General features: G+C 35.9%; 1 protein-coding gene across 1 annotated transcript in view; it reads right to left on the bottom strand.

Moving 5' to 3' along the window:
* Window positions 1–13,414: 13,414 nt before the first annotated feature.
* Window positions 13,415–20,348, bottom strand: part of LOC108402594 (P2R1A-PPP2R2A-interacting phosphatase regulator 1-like) — a 38,776-nt gene continuing 31,842 nt past the window's right edge. The window contains exons 5-8 of the mRNA XM_073228208.1: window positions 19,330–19,373; window positions 19,172–19,226; window positions 16,397–16,489; window positions 13,415–14,570 (exon numbers count right to left, since the gene is read on the bottom strand). Of these exons, the coding sequence (XP_073084309.1) occupies window positions 14,520–14,570; window positions 16,397–16,489; window positions 19,172–19,226; window positions 19,330–19,373 (243 nt within the window). The 3' untranslated portion in view covers window positions 13,415–14,519. The remainder of the gene's footprint in view (window positions 14,571–16,396; window positions 16,490–19,171; window positions 19,227–19,329; window positions 19,374–20,348) is intronic.

The following is a 20,348-nucleotide window of genomic DNA, read 5'->3' as shown; positions in this document are numbered from 1 at the left end:
AGACAAGGGCAGCAAGACATCCACAGATGCAGAAGATTTCTCTCAAAGCAGGGGGGGGTGAGGTTCTGAGCCTCACCTCTGTTGATCCCCAAATTCTCACCTGATGGCCCCCCTGCGACTGTGCCTGTCTTAGGTTGTTCCTCCCTTGAGGAATCTTACCCGTCTCTGGCTAACCAGTCATCTTCCGGGGCCATACAGGGAAATGTAAAGTTGGTAAGTGAGAGAGAAGCCATATTGTTTGCAAAGGTTAGCTTTTTACTTCTTTGCAGATTTATGCCCTGTGGCTTCTATGCCCAGCACTTGTCTCGAGGTATCTTTACCACCTGGAGGAATTATGATACTCGGTAAATTCGATATGAGGCACGAATTCTATTTAAAGTTTGTAATTAGGAAGGAAGAAGAAAAGCTATAGATGTAGCATATGGAGGAAACTTGGGAGGATTGATTATTTCTTTGACATATCTTCTTGTATAGTACCTTAAGTATGTATAGGTTTTAAACTACTAACTAATTTGCACACACATATTGACATAATAGGAATACAGTGACATAAACAAAGCAAATCTATAATTACCAGCCATCTCCAGTGAAGCCAAGAAAACCATTTAGGCACCCTAGGCATTTGTGAAAATTTATCTATGATATGATGGATATTTTCCAACTGTACTTGAACCATCAGACAAATTAAAGCAGCCCATTTCTGGGATCTGTTCACATCCCATATGTTCTTTTAACCATAGATAGTCTATAGTCATGAGATTTTGGGGTGCTACAACTTGCACCCCTCCCAACTCCTGGTTGAGTTCCAACAGTACAGATCCAGTCAAATTCGTTGTCTCACTGTATGCACATGCCAGCCTAGACATCTCCCTCCTCCTTCTTATGGCAAGTCCAGGAGATGGTGGGCTGGATGCAGCCACAACCGCAGCATCGTCCGGATCCCTGTGGAGGCTTTTTGATGATCATCCCCCGGCACGAGTCCTCCAGAGAGTGCTGATGCCGGAAGCTCCTCCTCATATCGTATCTTAGTTCATTTTCTGGGTATCCAAGCTAGGCCTTGATCTTCTGCGTAGAAACAAACAGACCCTTTGCCCACACTTTGACATGCCCTCTATACCACTGTGCAGAACTCATTGGAGGTCAGCACACAGTAACTGCTTTTTTTTTTTTTTTTTTTAATTAAGAGAAAGGAATATTATCAGAAAAGAGTACCTCCATAGCTGATCATCTGACACCCTTTAAGTGATCAACATTAAGGATATTTAAAGCATGCGTTGATCTTTGATTTACCAATAGTTTTATCCTGTTAAGGAGTAATCCCCCTTTTCTTTCTTTCTTTCTTTTATTTTTTTAAAATTTTTAATCTACACTTACCTGAAGAATACTATGTTTACTATGCTCTCCCCTATATCAGGTCCCCCCTAACAACCACATTACGGTTACTGTCCATCAGCTTAGCAAAATGTGGTAGAGTCACTACTTGTCCTCTCTGTGTTGTGCAGCCCACCCTCCCCTTTCTCCCTCCCCCCCATGCATGCTAATCTTAATACCCCCCTTCTTCTTCCCCCCCCTTATCCCTCCCTGCCCACCCATCCTCCCCAGTTCCTTTCCCTTTGGTACCTGTTAGTCCATTTTTGGGTTCTGTAATTCTGCTGCTGTTTTGTTCCTTCAGTTTTTCCTTTGTTCCTATACTCCTCAGATGAGTGAAATCATTTGGTATTTCTCTTTCTCCGCTTGGCTTATTTCACTGAGCATAATACTCTCCAGCTCCATCCATGTTGCTGCAAATGGTTGGATTTTTCCACTTCTTATGGCTGAGTAGTATTCCATTGTGTATATGTACCACATCTTCTTTATCCATTCATCTACAGATGGACATTTAGGTTGCTTCCAATTCTTGGCTATTGTAAATAGTGCTGCGATAAACATAGGAGTGCATCTGTCTTTCTCAAACTTGATTGCTGCGTTCTTAGGGTAAATTCCTAGGAGTGGAATTCCTGGGTCAAATGGTAGGTCTGTTTTGAGCATTTTGATGCACCTCCATACTGCTTTCCACAATGGTTGAACTAATTTACATTCCCACCAGCAGTGTAGGAGGGTTCCCCTTTCTCCACAGCCTCGCCAACATTTGTTGTTGTTTGTCTTTTGGATGGCAGCTATCCTTACTGGTGTGAGGTGATACCTCATTGTAGTTTTAATTTGCATTTCTCTGATAATTAGCGATGTGGAGCATCTTTTCATGTGTCTCTTGGCCATCTGTATTTCTTTTTTGGAGAACTGTCTGTTCAGTTCCTCTGCCCATTTTTTAATTGGGTTATTTGTTTTTTGTTTGTTGAGGCGTGTGAGCTCTTTATATATTCTGGACGTCAAGCCTTTATCAGATCTGTCATTTTCAAATATATTCTCCCATACTGTAGGGTTCCTTTTTGTTCTATTGATGGTGTCTTTCGCTGTACAGAAGCTTTTCAGCTTAATGTAGTCCCACTTGCTCATTTTTGCTGTTGTTTTCCTTGCCCGGGGAGATATGTTCAAGAAGAGATCACTCATGTTTATGTCTAAGAGGTTTTTGCCTATGTTTTTTTCCAAGAGTTTAATGGTTTCGTGACTTACATTCAGGTCTTTGATCCATTTTGAGTTTACCTTTGTATATGGGGTTAGACAATGGTCCAGTTTCATTCTCCTACATGTAGCTGTCCAGTTTTGCCAGCACCATCTGTTGAAGAGACTGTCATTTTGCCATTGTATGTCCATGGCTCCTTTATCAAATATTAATTGACCATATATGTTTGGGTTAATTTCTGGGGTCTCTAATCTGTTCCACTGGTCTGTGGCTCTGTTCTTGTGCCAGTACCAAATTGTCTTGATTACTATGGCTTTGTAGTAGAGCTTGAAGTTGGGGAGTGAGATCCCCCCTACTTTATTCTTCTTTTTCAGGATTGCTTTGGCTATTCGGGGTCTTTGGTGTTTCCATATGAATTTTTGAATTATTTGTTCCAATTCATTGAAGAATGTTGCTGGTAATTTGAGAGGGATTGCATCAAATCTGTATATTGCTTTCGGCAGGATGGCCATTTTGACGATATTAATTCTTCCTAGCCATGAGCATGGGATGAGTTTCCATTTATTAGTGTCCCCTTTAATTTCTCTTAAGAGTGACTTGTAGTTTTCAGAGTATAAGTCTTTCACTTCCTTGGTTAGGTTTATTCCTAGGTATTTTATTCTTTTTGATGCAATGGTGAATGGAATTGTTTTCCTGATTTCTCTTTCTATTGATTCGTTGTTAGTGTATAGGAAAGCTACAGATTTCTGTGTGTTGATTTTGTATCCTGCAACTTTGCTGTATTCCGATATCAGTTCTAGTAGTTTTGGAGTGGAGTCTTTAGGGTTTTTTATGTACAGTATCATATCATCTGCAAATAGTGACAGTTTAACTTCTTCTTTACCAATCTGGATTCCTTGTATTTCTTTGTTTTGTCTGATTGCCGTGGCTAGGACCTCCAGTACTATGTTAAATAACAGTGGGGAGAGTGGGCATCCCTGTCTGGTTCCCGATCTCAGTGGAAATGCTTTCAGCTTCTCGCTGTTCAGTATAATGCTGGCTGTGGGTTTATCATATATGGCCTTTATTATGTTGAGGTACTTGCCCTCTATTCCCATTTTGCTGAGAGTTTTTATCATGAATGGATGTTGAATTTTGTCAAATGCTTTTTCAGCATCTATGGAGATGATCATGTGGTTTTTGTCTTTCTTTTTGTTGATGTGGTGGATGATGTTGATGGATTTTCGAATGTTGTACCATCCTTGCATCCCTGGGATGAACCCCACTTGGTCATGGTGTATGATCCTTTTGATATACTGTTGAATTCTGTTTGCTAATATTTTATTGAGTATTTTTGCATCTACGTTCATCAGGGATATTGGTCTGTAATTTTCTTTTTTGGTGGGGTCTTTGCCTGGTTTTGGTATTAGGGTGATGTTGGCTTCATAGAATGAGTTTGGGAGTATTCCCTCTTCTTCTATTTTGTGGAACACTTTAAGGAGAATGGGTATTATGTCTTCTCTGTGTGTCTGATAAAATTCCGAGGTAAATCCGTCCGGCCCCGGGGTTTTGTTCTTGGGTAGTTTTTTGATTACTGTTTCAATTTCTTTGCTTGTAATTGGTTTGTTTAACTTTTGTGTTTCTTCCTTGGTCAGTCTTGGGAGGTTGTATTTTTCTAGGAAGTTGTCCATTTCTTCTAGGTTTTCCAGCTTGTTGGCATATAGGTTTTCATAGTAGTCTTTAATAATTCTTTGTATTTCTGTGGAGTCTGTCGTGATTTTTCCATTCTCATTTCTGATTATGTTGATTTGTGTTGACTCTCTTTTTCTCTTAATAAGTTGGGCTAGAGGCTTATCTATTTTGTTTATTTTCTCAAAGAACCAGCTCTTGGTTTCGTTGATTTTTGCTATTGTTTTATTCTTCTCAATTTTGTTTATTTCTTCTCTGATCTTTATTATGTCCCTCCTTCTGCTGACTTTAGGCCTCATTTGTTCTTCTTTTTCCAGTTTTAATAATTGTGATGTTAGACTATTCATTTGGGATTGTTCTTCCTTCTTCAAGTGAAGCACAATTTATTTTTATATTTTTATTTTGATATCATTAATGTACAATTACTTGAACAACATTATGGTTACTAGACTCCCTCCATTATCAAGTCCTCCTTACATACCCCATTACAGTCACTGTCCATCAGCGTAGTAAGATGCTATAGAATCATTACTTGTCTTCTCTGTATATACTGCCTTTCCCGTGTCCCCCCTGCTACATTATCAAGCACAACTTTTAAGATCTAAAATATTTAAAAATACTTCAGGCAAATCGTAATTAGTTTTCTCCATAGATACATAAAGTACCATACATGCATTTTCACCATGGGTATTTATATATAGTTGCTTCCAGGTAAATTTTAAAAATTCATTTAGGAAATGAGATTAAATATATCCTGCAGTGGGAGTACTAATAATTCAAGGAGCAGGGACAAAGATTAATGCAGAATTAGAATCCTAACTCATGTGCTTTTAATAGCTCATTTGATTTGCCTCAGTTCTAAAGAGCCAATGAAACAGGTTACCTAGATACAAGTTTTAACCCCATCCCCCCTTTTAATGTAAGAGCTTCCTAATAGTGAGAGTTGCCCAATGGTAGAATGAACTTTCATGTGAGGGAGTGAGTTCATTACTATAAGATTTTAAACAAAGGCTAAAAGATAATCTGTTTGGAATGCTTAAAAGGATTCCTGTATTGAGAGGTAGATTAAAAAATGTCTAAAATCCTCAAGGTCTAAGATTTTATGATTCCTATATTATCTTTCTCTTCTGCTTTTACAGCACAGAGGTCCTTTCATATGCGCATCCATAATTATATTATCTTAGACTGCTCTGTATCATTACTGTTTTGTTTGAAGTAATACGCTTATCCAACTGGGATTCATTAACTCAATTTTTAGTTAAAATATTATAGAGGGAAAAATAAGTCAAATGTATAGGATTTGTGCCACTGTGAGGACATTGGTAAATGGCTTAGAACACAACATCTACTGCCCCTCGTGTCACTATAGTCCCTGAGCTCCCAGATCTTGTAATGGTCTATGACAAGGTCGAGATGAAGTACAATTACTTCTGAACTTATGTTATCCTGCTTGAAGATAGAGGTGGTATCTCACTCATCTTCATATATTCTGTAATTTTAAGTATTGCTTCCTATACACAGAAAGTACTCAGTAGCTACTTATTAAATATACTTGAAATTACAGGCTTGATTGATTTAGTCATTATAAATTTTAAGAACCATATTTTCTTTTTCCTGATCTGAGAATATAACTTATTACAGCAGCGGGTTTTCATGTTAGGATGAATTTGGAGCACTGTTCTTTTATAAGGTTCTACGTAAAACAGCATCTGATTGAACATGAACACGTATTTAAGATTTAAAGATGCTTTAAAAATACATGAAAAACAATTTCCTCTTTCATGTATCCTTTTATTGACAATGTGAAAACTAGCATATATGTAATACATCCATATATATTTATAAGTACTTATATAAGGAGACATAACACTTATGCATAACATGATCACCTCTTGTTCTCATGTTTTTAAAAATGGATTATAAGGTAGATGATTTAAAAAACTAATATAAGAAAAATGAAACAAGCAACATAAAAATTCCAAAATTATCTTGTTATGGGTTGAGCTGCATCATCAAAAAGGATGATGTTGAAGTCCTAACCTACAGGACCGATGAATGTGAGTTTATCTAGAAAGAGGGTCTTTGCAGGTATAATGAAGTTAAGATGGGGTCGTACTGGAGTAGGGTGGGCCCTAAATGCAATGACTGGTGTCTTTATAAGAAGGCCATGTGAAAACACAGGGACCCAGGGAGAACCCCATGTAATAACCGAGACAGAGATTTCAGTGCTATGTCTACAAAGCAAGGCTTTCTGGCAACCACCAGAAGCGAGGAGTAAAACATTAACAGATTCTCCCTCAGAGCCTTCAGACAGAACTAACTCCACTGGCAGCTTGATCTTGGATTTTTAGCTTCCAAAAATGTGAGAGAATCCTTTTCTACTGCTTTAGGCTACCCAGTTTATGATACTTGGTTATGGCAGCTCTAGGAAACTAATACATGTCCTTCATTATGGAAAACTGACATGACAATTACTTGGCATGTTTAGGATGACAAACTCTAGGCTTACCATAATTTAAAAAAATCAGCCACAAAATACTAGCACGTAGAACTTAGAATTGCTTTGGTCTGAAAAATCAGTAAATGGAAAATCATTTAAGAACTGGATCCTCCCTATATGTAAGCTCAAAAGGCAATTGAATGAAAGCCAACTACAAAATCCTTAATTCTGAGCATAGTATATAGTGAGCTGTGGTATCCTAGGGTACAACCAAAACAATAAGGACTAACTGAATAGAGTAAAAGAAATTGTCTGAGTTGAGAGAAGTATTATTGAGATAATCAGGATTACCAAGATTTACGGATAAAAGATCCTTATGGAACTAAAGTAGTCTCACCCCTACTGGTCACGTTCTCTATTCTTAGTCTTTGCATTTAAACATTCTACAAAACTTTTTTTTCTCTAAATTGTCAATAGTACATGAGGACCTTTTGGTCCACACCTCATTCCATGAGGGCCTCCTTACATGTTCACAGTTGGGCCACTAAAAGTCTGACGAGTAAAGAAGCTCAGTAACAAAGGCAATTTGTTAGTTCACTTGTCCTTAGCCAATGTGTAGAATCCTGTCCCAGTTTCAGGAGACCATCATGATCCCAGTCATCTCACAAATATTCAATTTCATTTATTCATAGGTGAATAGAGTTTCCCCCCACACAAACAATCATTTTAATCAATTTCAAAAAAAAAAAAAAAATTCTTTGTGCTACCGTCTTCTTCCAACATGGGGCATACCGTCATCAGATTTTCCTCATTCTGATTATTTCCAATGACAAGGAAAAACTTTTAATAAATATTTTAAATGACCATTCTTATTTCATTAGCTGAGGAGATTTAAACTAATTTTCAACTTAATTTCATGAGGATACATTTCTATTTTTCAAAATGGTAATATTACTCTGTTACTTAAAGCACTTACTTAAGATTTAGAATTTTTAACACATGATTTTTCTTATTCAAAAACAACCCTTAAAGCTTTTGAATAGAAAATTAGGGTTTAAGCAAACATTTATAGTCCTTAGGGAACAACTAGAAGCTCATGATTCTTGCAGAAAAGTCCTAACATATTAAGCCTGTATTTAATCAAATCAGTAGTCATGTTGATGAATAAAGGGTGATTCATAGAAATGTAAAAGACCACAATTTATTGACATTGTCTTTTCCATGCTAATAATCAGGTTACATACAAATTGAATGATGCCCCGAATACATATTACTTTCCTATTATTCAATTAGCTTTTATTCATCTTGCTTCACCAGCCTATTCCTTCCCAACAAATTAAACACACAAGGATTCATGTACAAAACAGGCAATACTTGAATCAGTATGGTGTAACTAGCTTAGTTTTAAAAACTGGTTTTGATGGGTGATTTTTCCTTACCAAGTGGAAACTAACAATTACTGAAAATATTAAAAACTAGCATGGATATTCAGTATATAACTTTAAAAAATCATTTTACCTGTTGATTAATGGAACAATTACATTTCATCAGAACTTGTAATTTTATTTATTACATAGAATTCTCAATTATTTTCTTAAAAGTTAAGGTTCAGCAGGTTTCTATACATCAGCAGTTTGAAGATAATATGATTTTATCTTTGACACAGTTCTTATTTGGAAACATCTTTGAAAATATTACTATATTGCTTTTAAGGGAATATCCAGGAATTAGACATGCAAGTTCTGTAGATAAACATAATTTTAGGAAACTGAGAAAAAAAGCTAAGAAGGAAATAGTCTAAATTGTACAATTCTGTTATTGCTCCAACTTGTGTGTGTGAGGGAGAGAGAGAGAGAGAGAGAGCATTGGTGAGAAAGTATTGGATGGTTGAATCACTTATTGAAGGTTCATCTACTAGAAAAATGGAGAACCAGAATCAGAAAGCAACACAAGAGAGTTTGTGACAGTGCTGATTTTAGCTGGTGAATTATAAGAAAATCCTGCACCTCTCCAGTTTCTATCAAGAGCACCTGAAGATAGACTAGGAGAAGAAAATGCCCCTCATTGAGAATGGAATTCAGGAGATCACTGCACTCTCTCCTGTGTCTACAAATGAATGTAAAATATGTGAAGCAAAGAACTGGCACTAATTACAAGAGCAGTTTCACAAGAGGAGTGAAACAAAACCAACAGTAACAACAAAGAACAATCTATTCAGTCTACGACCCATTTTGATTATTAAACCATGCTTTCTTGGTATGAAGATGTTCAGCCTAACAAAGTACACAAAAATCCAAGGTAGAAAAGATGGGCAGAAGGTGACTTTTTTCCAAGCTTGCATTTTCATGTATTTTTCTAACACCTCTTAATCTAATGCCAAAACCTCACTTCTAAAAATCACACATCAATGTTAGGGAGAAAAACTAAAGTTATTAGTATCCACTTGGGATATTCATTTTATAACTTCCCAAAATATTTAATAATGTACAATACTTTTGAATATACACAATAGCTAAAGCAAATTGAAAAACCAAATGCTAAGTGGCCAATTAATGTTTAAAACCTCATATTAATACTCATCACACATTCATATCAGATGGTTGGGTAGTATCAGAACTAAGTATGTTGGTTGTACCTTGGAAAAATCTCTTTGGAGGATCTTCATTTGACATGCCACCTATGGCAAAAAAGCAGATCAAGATAGACATATTTTATTTAACATGTTTATTATGCTTTTAATTGCAAAAGCAAAGCTGGCCCATTTGCAATTAATTCATAAAATACATAAAAATACATGAAAAATTTTACATCATCATTACCTAGAAACAACCACTTTTTAGCAATTCCTGAATGTGTGTGTATACATGATTGTTTTAAACAAAATTGGATTTGTACTGTATATAATACTAGTATGTGATCCACTTCTTGCTTTTAATGATGACAATTTTCTGATATTTTTAAATAAATTCTACAACATGATACTATATAGCTACATAGTAAGGCTATACCATAATTTAATCTCATTCCTTATTTTATACCTTTGGGTTGTTGCCATCTTTATTTTGCTAAGCATTGATGAACTAAATAGATCAATTTTTTATAGTATACAATGAACAAAGAAAAATATTTTCAAAGGTTAAGGAGAAACAGTTAATTTCAAAATAGTGCATTGCTATAATCTTCATCACAAGTAAATGTTAAAATCTACACAATGTCACACATTCATGTGATAACCGTGTCTGGATGTGAGAAAAATGAATGTTCAAACCCATAACTTCAAGGGTGGAATATATTTGAATGATAAAACACTAAGGCTATCTATTCATTAAAAAATATCCCTAGGAATAGATTCCACAGACCTTCTTAGGAGTATAATCATAGCTCATAAAGCTCAAAAGAGGTCTGGGCATCCAGGATCCTGCCCCATGCCAGAGTATGCTTGAACAACTATGGAAAAACTACTCATCTGTCCTGTTTGGTTTACATTCAAAGCAAGACAAATCAAAACAAATTCATCATTGAATTAAAAATTTCTTTGCTAAAATCATTTTTACTGTAAAACAACATTTACACCTGCCCACTTTCTGCAGATATCTCAGAATTCCCACTTGAAACCTTATTTGCTCTTGCTTAATCCTAATGGAAGCAACTGCTGTTTATCCTCATAAAATATGTCTTCATATTCTTGGAGACTCTCAGCCTTTATCTCACACTCTCCTCTTCTTTACAGAGTCCTTGTTCTTTTTCCCTTTGTCTCTCCTGCCAGGACCTCTTTTTGATTTTTAATAACAATCTTCTCCTGCATTTCACTTGTATTAGTAGACTCCAAATAGGACACAATTTGTTGTTTCCCAAATGAATACTCATATTCCAAAACATAGAAATAAATTAAATTTTTATTTAATCTCTTATTGCATCTGAAAGGCCAGATAAATTTTGACCAAAATATATAGGCTATATTTGGGAGGGTCTGACTTAAAATACAGACTATGTAGTATATACAAAATTTGCTTTGGAATTCTTCAGGACACCTGGAAGAAATGAGGCAGTCATCCTCTAGAGCAGCTAAGAATCAGGAACAACAGGCTTGTGAGACATGCCACAACTGCTAAGATGCTGGACAGAACCTAAATCTGACCAAAATTGAAATATAAAAACAATTTTCCAAATCATAAATTCTAAGCAAATTCCGGGCATTTTCAATGTTATAAAACATTTTATGTGTAAATGTCTTAAAAGGAGAATTGTTTAAATTCAGTAAAACACTGTCTTCAATTTAAGCATATTTAAAGTACTCAGATGATCCCAATTTTCCTAACAGCTCTTAAACTGTTAATATATTTGAATGTTTTTTCAACACTAGTATAAATTCACTGCACAAGCAAAAGAGCCCTAAGCTAGGTCATTGATCCATTGTCATAAAACAACGTGCTTAGAAACTAGAAAAAGAAGAACAAATGAAGCCCAAAGTCAGTAGAAGGAGGGACATAATAAAGATTAGAGCAGAAACAAATACAATTGAGAAGAATAGAAAAATAGAAAAACTCAATGAAAGCAGGAGCTGGTTCTTTGAGAAAATAAACAAAATAGATAAACCCCTAGCCAGACTTACCAAGAAAAAAACAGCCTACACACATAAACAGAATCAGAAATGAAAATGGAAAAATCACTATGGACACCACAGAAATACAAAAAATTATTAGAGAATACTATGAAAAATTATATGCTAACAAACTGGATAACCTAGAAGAAATACACAACTTTCTAGAAAAATACAAATTCCCAAAGCTGACCCTGGAAGAAACAGAAAATCTGGACAGACTAATTACCAGCAATGAAATTGAATTGGTAATCAAAAAGCTACCTATGAACAAAACTCCTGGACCAGATGGCTTCACCACTGAATTTTGTCAAACATGTAGAGAAGACCTAATACCATTCCTCATCAAAGTTATCCAAAAAGAAGAAGAGGAGGGAGTACTTCCAGACTCATTCTATGAGGCCAGCATCACTCTAATACCAAAACCAGGCAAAGACACCACAAAAAAAGAAAATTACAGGCCAATACTCCTGATGAACATAGACGCAAAAATTCTCAACAAAATATTAGCAAACCAAATTAAAAAATACATCAAAAAGATCATCCATCATGGTGAAGTGGGATTTATTGCAGGGATGCAAGGATGGTACAATATTCGAAAATCCCATCAACATCATCCACCACATCAACAAAAAGAAGGACAAAAACCACAGGATCATCTCCATAAATGCTGAAAAAGCATTTGACCCAGTTCAACATCCATTCATGATAAAAACTCTCAGCAAAATGGGTATAGAGGGCAAGTACCTCAACATAATAAAGGCCATATATGATAAACCCACAGCCAACATCATACTTAACACTGAGAAGCTGAAAGCTTTTCCTTTAAGACTGGGAACAAGACAAGGATGCCCACTCTTCCCACTTTTATTCAACATAGCACTGGAGGTCCTAGACATGGCAATCAGACAACACAAAGAAATAAAAGGCACCCAGATTGGTAAAGAAGAAGTTAAAATATCACTGTTTGGAGATGACATGATACTATACATAAAAAGCCCTAAAGAATCCACTCCAAAACTACTAGATCTGATATCTGAATTCATCAAAGTTGTAGGATACAAAATTAATACACAGAAATCTGTTGCATTCCTATACACTAACGATGAACTAGCAGAAAGAGAAATCAGGAAAACAATCCCATTCACAATTGCATCAAAAAGAATGAAATACCTAGGAATAAACCTAACGAAGGAAGTGAAAGACATATACCCTGAAAACTACAAGACACTTATGAGAGAAATTAAAGAAGATACCAATAAATGGAAACACATCCCATGCTCATGGATAGGAATAATTAATATAATCAAAATGGCCATCCTGCCTAAAGCAATCTACAGATTCAATGCAATCCCTATCAAAATACCAACAGCATTCTTCAACAAACTAGAGCAAATTATTCTAAAATTCATAGGAACCACAAAAGACCCCAAATAGCCAAAGCAATCCTGAGAAGGAAGAATAAAACAGGGGGGATTATACTCCCCAACTTCAAGCTCTACTACAAAGCCGCAGTAATCAAGACAATTTGGTACTGGCACAAGAACAGCCCCACAGGCCAATGGAACAGACTAGAGAGCCCAGATATAAACACAAACATATATGGTCAATTAATATACAATTAAATAGCCATGGACATACAATGGGGAAATGACAGCCTCTTCAACAAGTGGTAACTAGACAGCTATATACAAGAGGATGAAACTGGATTATTCTGTAACTGCATACACAAAAGTAAACTCGAAATGGATCAAAGACCTGAATGTAAGTCATGAAATCATAAAACTCTTAGAAGACAACACAAGCAAAAATCTTCTGAATATAAACATGAGCAACTTTTTCCTGAACGCATCTCCTTGGGCAAGGGAAACAAAATCAAGAATGAACAAATGGGACTACATCAAGCTAAAAAGCTTCTGTACAGCAAAGGACACCATCAGCAGAACAAAAAGGCATCCTACAGTATGGGAGAATATATTTGTAAATGACATATCTGACAAGGGGTTAACATCCAAAATATATAAAGAACTCACATGCCTCAAACCCCAAAAGCAAATAACCAGATTAAAAAATGGGTGGAGGATATGAACAGACAATTTTCCAAAGAAGAATTTCAGATGGCCAACAGGCACATGAAAAGATGCTCCACATCGCTAATTATCAGGGAAATGCAAATTAAAACCACAATGAGATGTCATCCCACACCAGTTAGGATGGCCAGTATCAAAAAGACTAAGAACAACAAACGCTGGCAAGGATGTGGAGAAAGGGCAACCCTCCTACACTGCTGGTGGGAATGTAAACTAGTTCAACTATTGTGGAAAGCAATATGGAGGTTCCTCAAAAAACTAAAAATAGAAATACCATTTGACCCAGGAATTCCACTCCTAGGAATTTACCCAAGGAATATAATTTCTCAGATTCAAAAAGATGTATGCACCCCTATGTTTATTGCAGCACTATTTACAATAGCCAAGATATGGAAGCAACCTAAGTGTCCATCAGTAGATGAATGGATAAGGAAGATGTGGTACATATACACAATGGAATACTATTAAGTATAAGAAAGAAACAAATCCTACCATTTGCAACAACATGGATGGAGCTGGAGGGTATTATGCTCAGTGAAATAAGCCAGACAGAGAAAGACAAATACCAAAATGATTTCCCTCATTTGTGGAGTATAATCATGAAGCAAAACTGAAGGAACAAAATAGCAGCAAACTCACAGACTCCAAGGGATTAGTGGTTACCAAAGTGTAAGGGTTGGGAAGAGCAGGTGGGCAGGTAGGGAGAAGGGGATTGAGGGGTATTATGATTAGTACACATGGTGTGGGGGGGATCACAGGGAAGACAGTGTAGCACAGAGAAGACAAGTTGTGACTCTGTGGCATCTTATTTCACTGATGGACAGTGACTGCAATGGAGTATAGAGGGGGGACTCGATAATATGGGTGAATGTAATAACCACATTGTTTTTTCATGTGAAACCTTCATAAGAGTGTATATCAATAATACCTTTATTAAAAACTGTATATAAAAATAAATAAATAAATAAATAAATAAATAAATAAATAAATAAATAAATAAAACACACTTAGTTTGGAAAAGACTATTCTTGAGATCTGATCTAGTCTTACTCTTAGAATATAAGTGCCTGCTGAGTTGGGTATGTTGTTAGGATGACTGCCATTATTTAATCCAAAATACACAGGAAATTGAAGTACATTTCAACTTCTTTTCCTGTAGTTTTACTTTCCTTCTTCTTCTCCCAGCCCGTCTTCTCCTCCTCTTTTTCTTTCCTGTTTCAATGGATTTTTCACAAATAAACATTTTTAAAGTTTAATCTTTCCTATTTACCCATTTCCCTTCCCTATTATAGTTAAACTTGGTACTAAGCCTATAATTCAGCAGTGGTATTAACAAAAATGGAAGAATATCATAGCTTAGAGTTAAAAAAAATGTCTTTTTTTGACTGCCTTTTTATTACTGAGTACGTGGGTCATTATCCATATATTTAACCAAAAACAACCCCCATAAAGAAGTGAAACCTCAAAGAACATACACCTTACCATATATTTTTAGTATAGTAACTAGATTAATTTGTGTCAACTTCTTCATAGGCTATCACCATGTACGTGTGGTGGTGGTGCAGGACTGGGGTTGAGACTCAGCAGAACATTAGATGACGGACTCTATTTGTTCATTCATTCATTCATTCCCCACCTTGTTTCACAAAGTATTTAAGGTAGTTAGCTTGGTGAATTATACTTACGTGATCAAAATCATAACAGTTGACTACACTGGAATTAAATTTCTCAATTCATATTTATATGGCACTTTATAGCTTTTAGAATGTCTTTACATATAGTTTTGTTTGAGTAAAATGAAAGGTCTCTTGTACCTCAACAAATATATTTTAAACAAATCCTTTACAATGAATTTTTGTAGGACACTTGAGTTTATATGATAGTTTATTGAAATAATTCAGGGTTATATATATTTCTTCTGGTAGGTGAAAGAATGTTTTCTTTTTAGTGGTCCAAAACTGCTTGGTCTAATGGTGTATGTGGTGCTTTGATTTCTTCTAAAACAAAATTATCACAGCTATTACAAGAGAATTTTGAACAAAATCAGCTATGACTGTTCATTATAACAGATCTAAGGACATACACTAAAAGAAGGTTCTGTGTAGGATCCCACATCACATCACCTTATCACTTTTCTCTAAATCTAGGGAAAAACAGGAATTCCTCAGGACTGGAAACTGTCTTGCAATGTATAAGGATTCAGGATTTTTCCAAGCTGTGGGGAAAAAAGCTTGAAGGACCTGTAGTCCCAGCTGTGGCTTTCCTCGAATCATGAGTGAATCAATGAGCACGTACAGTTCTTTAAAGTTCAAGAGTTAGCTCTGATCAGAGGAACACTCTTGGTCAGAGGAAAATTATGGTCAACAGGGTTAATAAGCTACTGATTCTTCATAGGTTGACATGTTCTCACGTGTTCTTAGTCACTTGGTTCTTTTCAATACACAAAATGATAATGCAATAAAGTTTTAATTTAGTGAAAAAGTCATTACTTCTTTGGTTGTTACAGAATGTGGAGCTATAATTTCTTTTCCAAAAAGTCTCATTTTATAAGCGATTTGGTATTTTCATACAACATAAACTTAAATTGTAAATTGTTGTGTAGGACTGGAGGTAGGATTTGGACGAAAAGTGGTGCAACTCACACACGTTTGTGATGGAGAAAAATACTGCTAAAACCAAAATGGAACAAAGGTTTTAAAACCACCAGTTTTCTCAGAAAGCAGATCAGTGGCTTCCTAGGTTGGGGAGGGTTTTGGTGGGGGAAGGAGACTGAGTGCAAAAGATCACAAGGAAACTGTTAGTGTGAGAACTGTTCTATATCTTGATCATGGTTATAGTTACAGGACTGTGCACAATTTCCAAAAATCAGGTCATATACTTATAAGTTGCTGACTTTTGTTATATGTAAATAATAGTTTCAGAAATGGAAAGGAAGGGAAATCAGATATAGTATAGCAAAATATATCCCTCCAAAGACTCGGGTAGTGAAACACTAATAAATATTTCAAGGGAAAGCTATTTAGGCACTTCTTTCTTACCTGTCCAATCCCCATGGTGGGAGAAGCTGCTGGAGATATTGGAAAGGAATTAGTGAGCCGTGGAGAAATTGGTTCCTCTACATCGGTGTCACTCTGTGTAAACAGAAAGCAGAATACAGTCATAGCACCAACGGCTTACCTACCAAATACTTGAGGAGATAGCTGTTGCATGGTGAAGAGAAGCCTTGCTGAGTCAGTGGCTATGCCATGGTGAGGCGCTCTTACCATCTTAAAGCAAGCAGGGAACACAAGATTCACTTCAAAAGCAAAGGCACCCTTTACCTTTCGGGAAAGAGAGCTACATGGTGCTTGAGGGGCTTCCCTAGCACTCCAAAAGACCTAGAATGTGAGTACTCAATATTAAGCAATGTCTATTATGTATACAGAAATCCTAAATTAAAATTTTTCTCTTTGCGTTTGACATGTGCTTTGTTACTGAAAACTACAATACTATGCCCAGGAAATGATCAAAAAGGATTAGAACTAAGTTACAAATGGGACAGTAAAAATAACTACAGCTATAAAAAGTGCTTACAGATTTTATGCAGATAAAATCACTCCTACACAACAAAAAGCAAATAAGCCAATTAAAAAATGGGCAGAGTTGCTGAACAGACACTTCTCCAAAGAAATTCAGATGGCCAACAGGCACATGAAAAGATGCTCCACATCACTAATTATCAGGGAAATGCAAATTAAATCCACAATGAGATATCAGCTCACACCAGTTAGGATGGCCAACATCCAAAAGACTAGGAACAACAAATGCTGGCAAGGATGCAGAGAAAGGGGAACCCTCCTACACTGCTGGTGGGAATGTAAACTAGTTCAACCATTGTGGAAAGCAGTATGGAGGTTCCTCAAAAAACTAAAAATAGAAATACCATTTGACTGAGGAATTCACTCCTAGGAATTTATCCAAAGAAAACAAGATCGCAGATTCAAAAAGACATATGCACCCCTATGTTTATCACAGCATTATTTACAATAGCCAAGAAATGGAAACAACCTAAATGTCCATCAGTAGATGAATGGATAAAGAAGAAGTGGTACATATACACAATGGGGGCCATAAGAAGAAAACAAATCCTACCATTTGCAACAACATGGATGGAGCTAGAGGGTATTATGCTCAGTGAAATAAGCCAAGCAGAGAAAGAGAAATACCAAATGATTTGACTCATCTGTGGAGTATAAGAACAAAGGAAAAACTGAAGGAACAAAACAGCAGCAGAATCACAGAACCCAAGAATGGACTAACAGGTACCAAAGGGAAAGGGACTGGGGAGGATGGGTGGGTAGGGAGGGACAAGGTGGGGGGAGAAGAAAGGGGGTATTATAATTAGCATGCATAATGGGGGGGTGGGAGAAAGGGGAGGGCTGTACAACACAGAGAAGACAAGTAGCGATTCTACAACATTTTGCTATGCTGATAAATAGTGACTGTAAAGGGGTTTGTTGGGGAGACCTGGTATAGGGGAGAGCCTAGTAAACATAATATTCTTCATGTAATTGTAGATTAATGATAACAAAAAAAAAAGAAAGAAAAGGGGGATTACTCCCTGATAGGATAAAACTAGCTGCAAATCACCGATTAATGCATGCTTTAAATATCCTTAATTTTGATCATTTAAAGGGTGTCAGATGATCAGCTATGGAAGTACATTTTTCTGATAATATTCCTTTCTCTTAAAAAAAAGCAGTTCCTGTGTGGTGATCTCCAATAAATTCTTCACAATGGTATGAAGGGCATATCAAAGGGTGGGCAAAGGGTTTGTTTGTGTTTATACAGAGGACCAAAGCCTAATTTGGCTACCTAGAAAACGAATTAGGATACAATATGAAGAAGAACTTCCAACATCAACATTCTCTGGAAAAGTCATTCCAGAAGATGATCATCAAAAAACTTCAACAAAGATCCTGGCACTGTTGCAGTTGTAGCTGCAGTCATCCCACAGGTTCCTGGACTTGCCATGGGAATGAAGAAGGAGATATCTAAGCTGGCCTGTGCATACAGTAAAACAACAAATTTGACTGGATCTATACTGTTGGAACTCAACCAAGAATTAGGAGAAGTGCAAGTTGCAGTGCTCCAAAATCTTGCAACTATAGACTATCTACTGTTAAAAGAACATATGCGATGTGAACAGTTCCCAGGAATGTGTTGTTTTAATATGTATGATTTTTCTCCAAGTATTCAAATTCAGTTAGACAATATCCATCATATCATTGATAAGTTTTCACAAATGCCTAGGGTGCCTAACTGGTTTTCTTGGTTTCACTGGATACGGCTGGTAATTGTAGGTCTGCTTTGGTTATGTAGCTGTATTCCTATTATGTTAATGTGTGCACTCAATTTAATTAGTAGTCTAAAACCTATACATGCTTATGTTACCCTACAAGAAGATAAGTCAAAGAAATAATCAATCTTCTCATGTTTTCTTCCGTCTGCTACTTCTATAGCTTTTCTTCTTCTTTCCTAATTACAAACCTTAAGTAGAATTCATGCCTCATATCGAAATTACCGAGTATCATAATTCTTCCAAGTGGTAAAGATACCTCAAGACAAATGCTGGGCACAATGCTAGCTATTTTTATGGGTAAATCATAAACTGTTTCTCAAGAGCAATTAAAAATTATTTATGCAGTATATATAGTTTTTGTTTCAAAAGAGAGCTTAGATTTCCAGAAATTACAGCAAAAGTCGGTAGCAACAACATTGAAAATCAGTATAAATTCCAAATTTTCTACAAAATTAGATTGTTAGTACCATACCAGTTTCAGTTTTGCTTCCCAAGCATGATTTATTTGTATTGCAGAATGTAATTTCCTATAAAAGAAGAGACATCAGTACTGCAGTTTGACTATCTAGAAGAAAAGATGTAACTGCATATGCAAATGATCAGAATAGTAATTCAAAGTCCACTAGTCACCATTCATGCATTGCTTCTCCACATCTTAAATCCATGGTTTCTTCCTGAAAGGCAAGAACATGAGAGTAAACTGAATACCAGTTCCTATGCTTTTATGAAGGGATTTTATTTGGCTTCACCTTTATTATTATTCACTGGGCTGTACAAGAGCTAGAGTATAAGAAAATCTCTAAAGAAGTGTCTGGTTCCCTACTTTTCATTGTTGTACCTACCACACCAAAGATCTCTTACTTATACATTACAGTATATCACATATGTAAGAACTGATGAGAATGAAGTACCTTTCTTCATTTAAAAGAGAAATCAAACATTCAATATTACATGATTTTTCCAACCATTACTACCATGATATTAATAAATATTACTCATAGTTCAAAGCAAACTAAATGTCTATCAGTACAAGTCTGCTTAAGTAAATGATGGTACTATCATGATTTAAATCTCATCACTGACACTGGAAAACATGTATTACATATTAAGTAGGACAAAAAATAGATACTATTTAGGTAAAATTGGAAATGAAAGGTGTTCAAAGGATATTTACCACCAAGTTAACAGTACTTAGTTATCAATGAGCAGTGAGATTTGGGGTAATTTGTTCCATATTGTTTGGCCTTTTTATAATATGCAAGTACCACTTTCATATAAATAGTTATTTCTTTAAATAATCCACATATGGAAAGACATCCTGTGTTTGTGGATTGGAAGCCTTGATATCGTTAAGATGGTATTAACACCCAAAGTGATCTACAGATGTAATGCAAGTGCTTTCAAAATCCCAATGACATTTTTTGCAGAAATAGAAAAACGCATTCTAAAATTCACATAGAATCTCAAGGGGTCCTGAATACCAAAACAATCTCCAAAAAGAAGAATAAACTTAGAGGGCTCTTACTTCCCAATTTCAAAACTTACTATAAAGCTACAAGTAATCAAAACAGTATGGTACTGGCATAAGGACAAACATACAGATCAATGGAATAGATTAGAGAGCTCAGCAACAAACCTTCACATATATA

Source organism: Manis javanica, chromosome X (assembly GCF_040802235.1).
Source record: "Manis javanica isolate MJ-LG chromosome X, MJ_LKY, whole genome shotgun sequence".
Lineage (NCBI taxonomy): Eukaryota > Metazoa > Chordata > Mammalia > Pholidota > Manidae > Manis > Manis javanica.
This window is presented reverse-complemented; position numbering and strand designations above follow the sequence as displayed.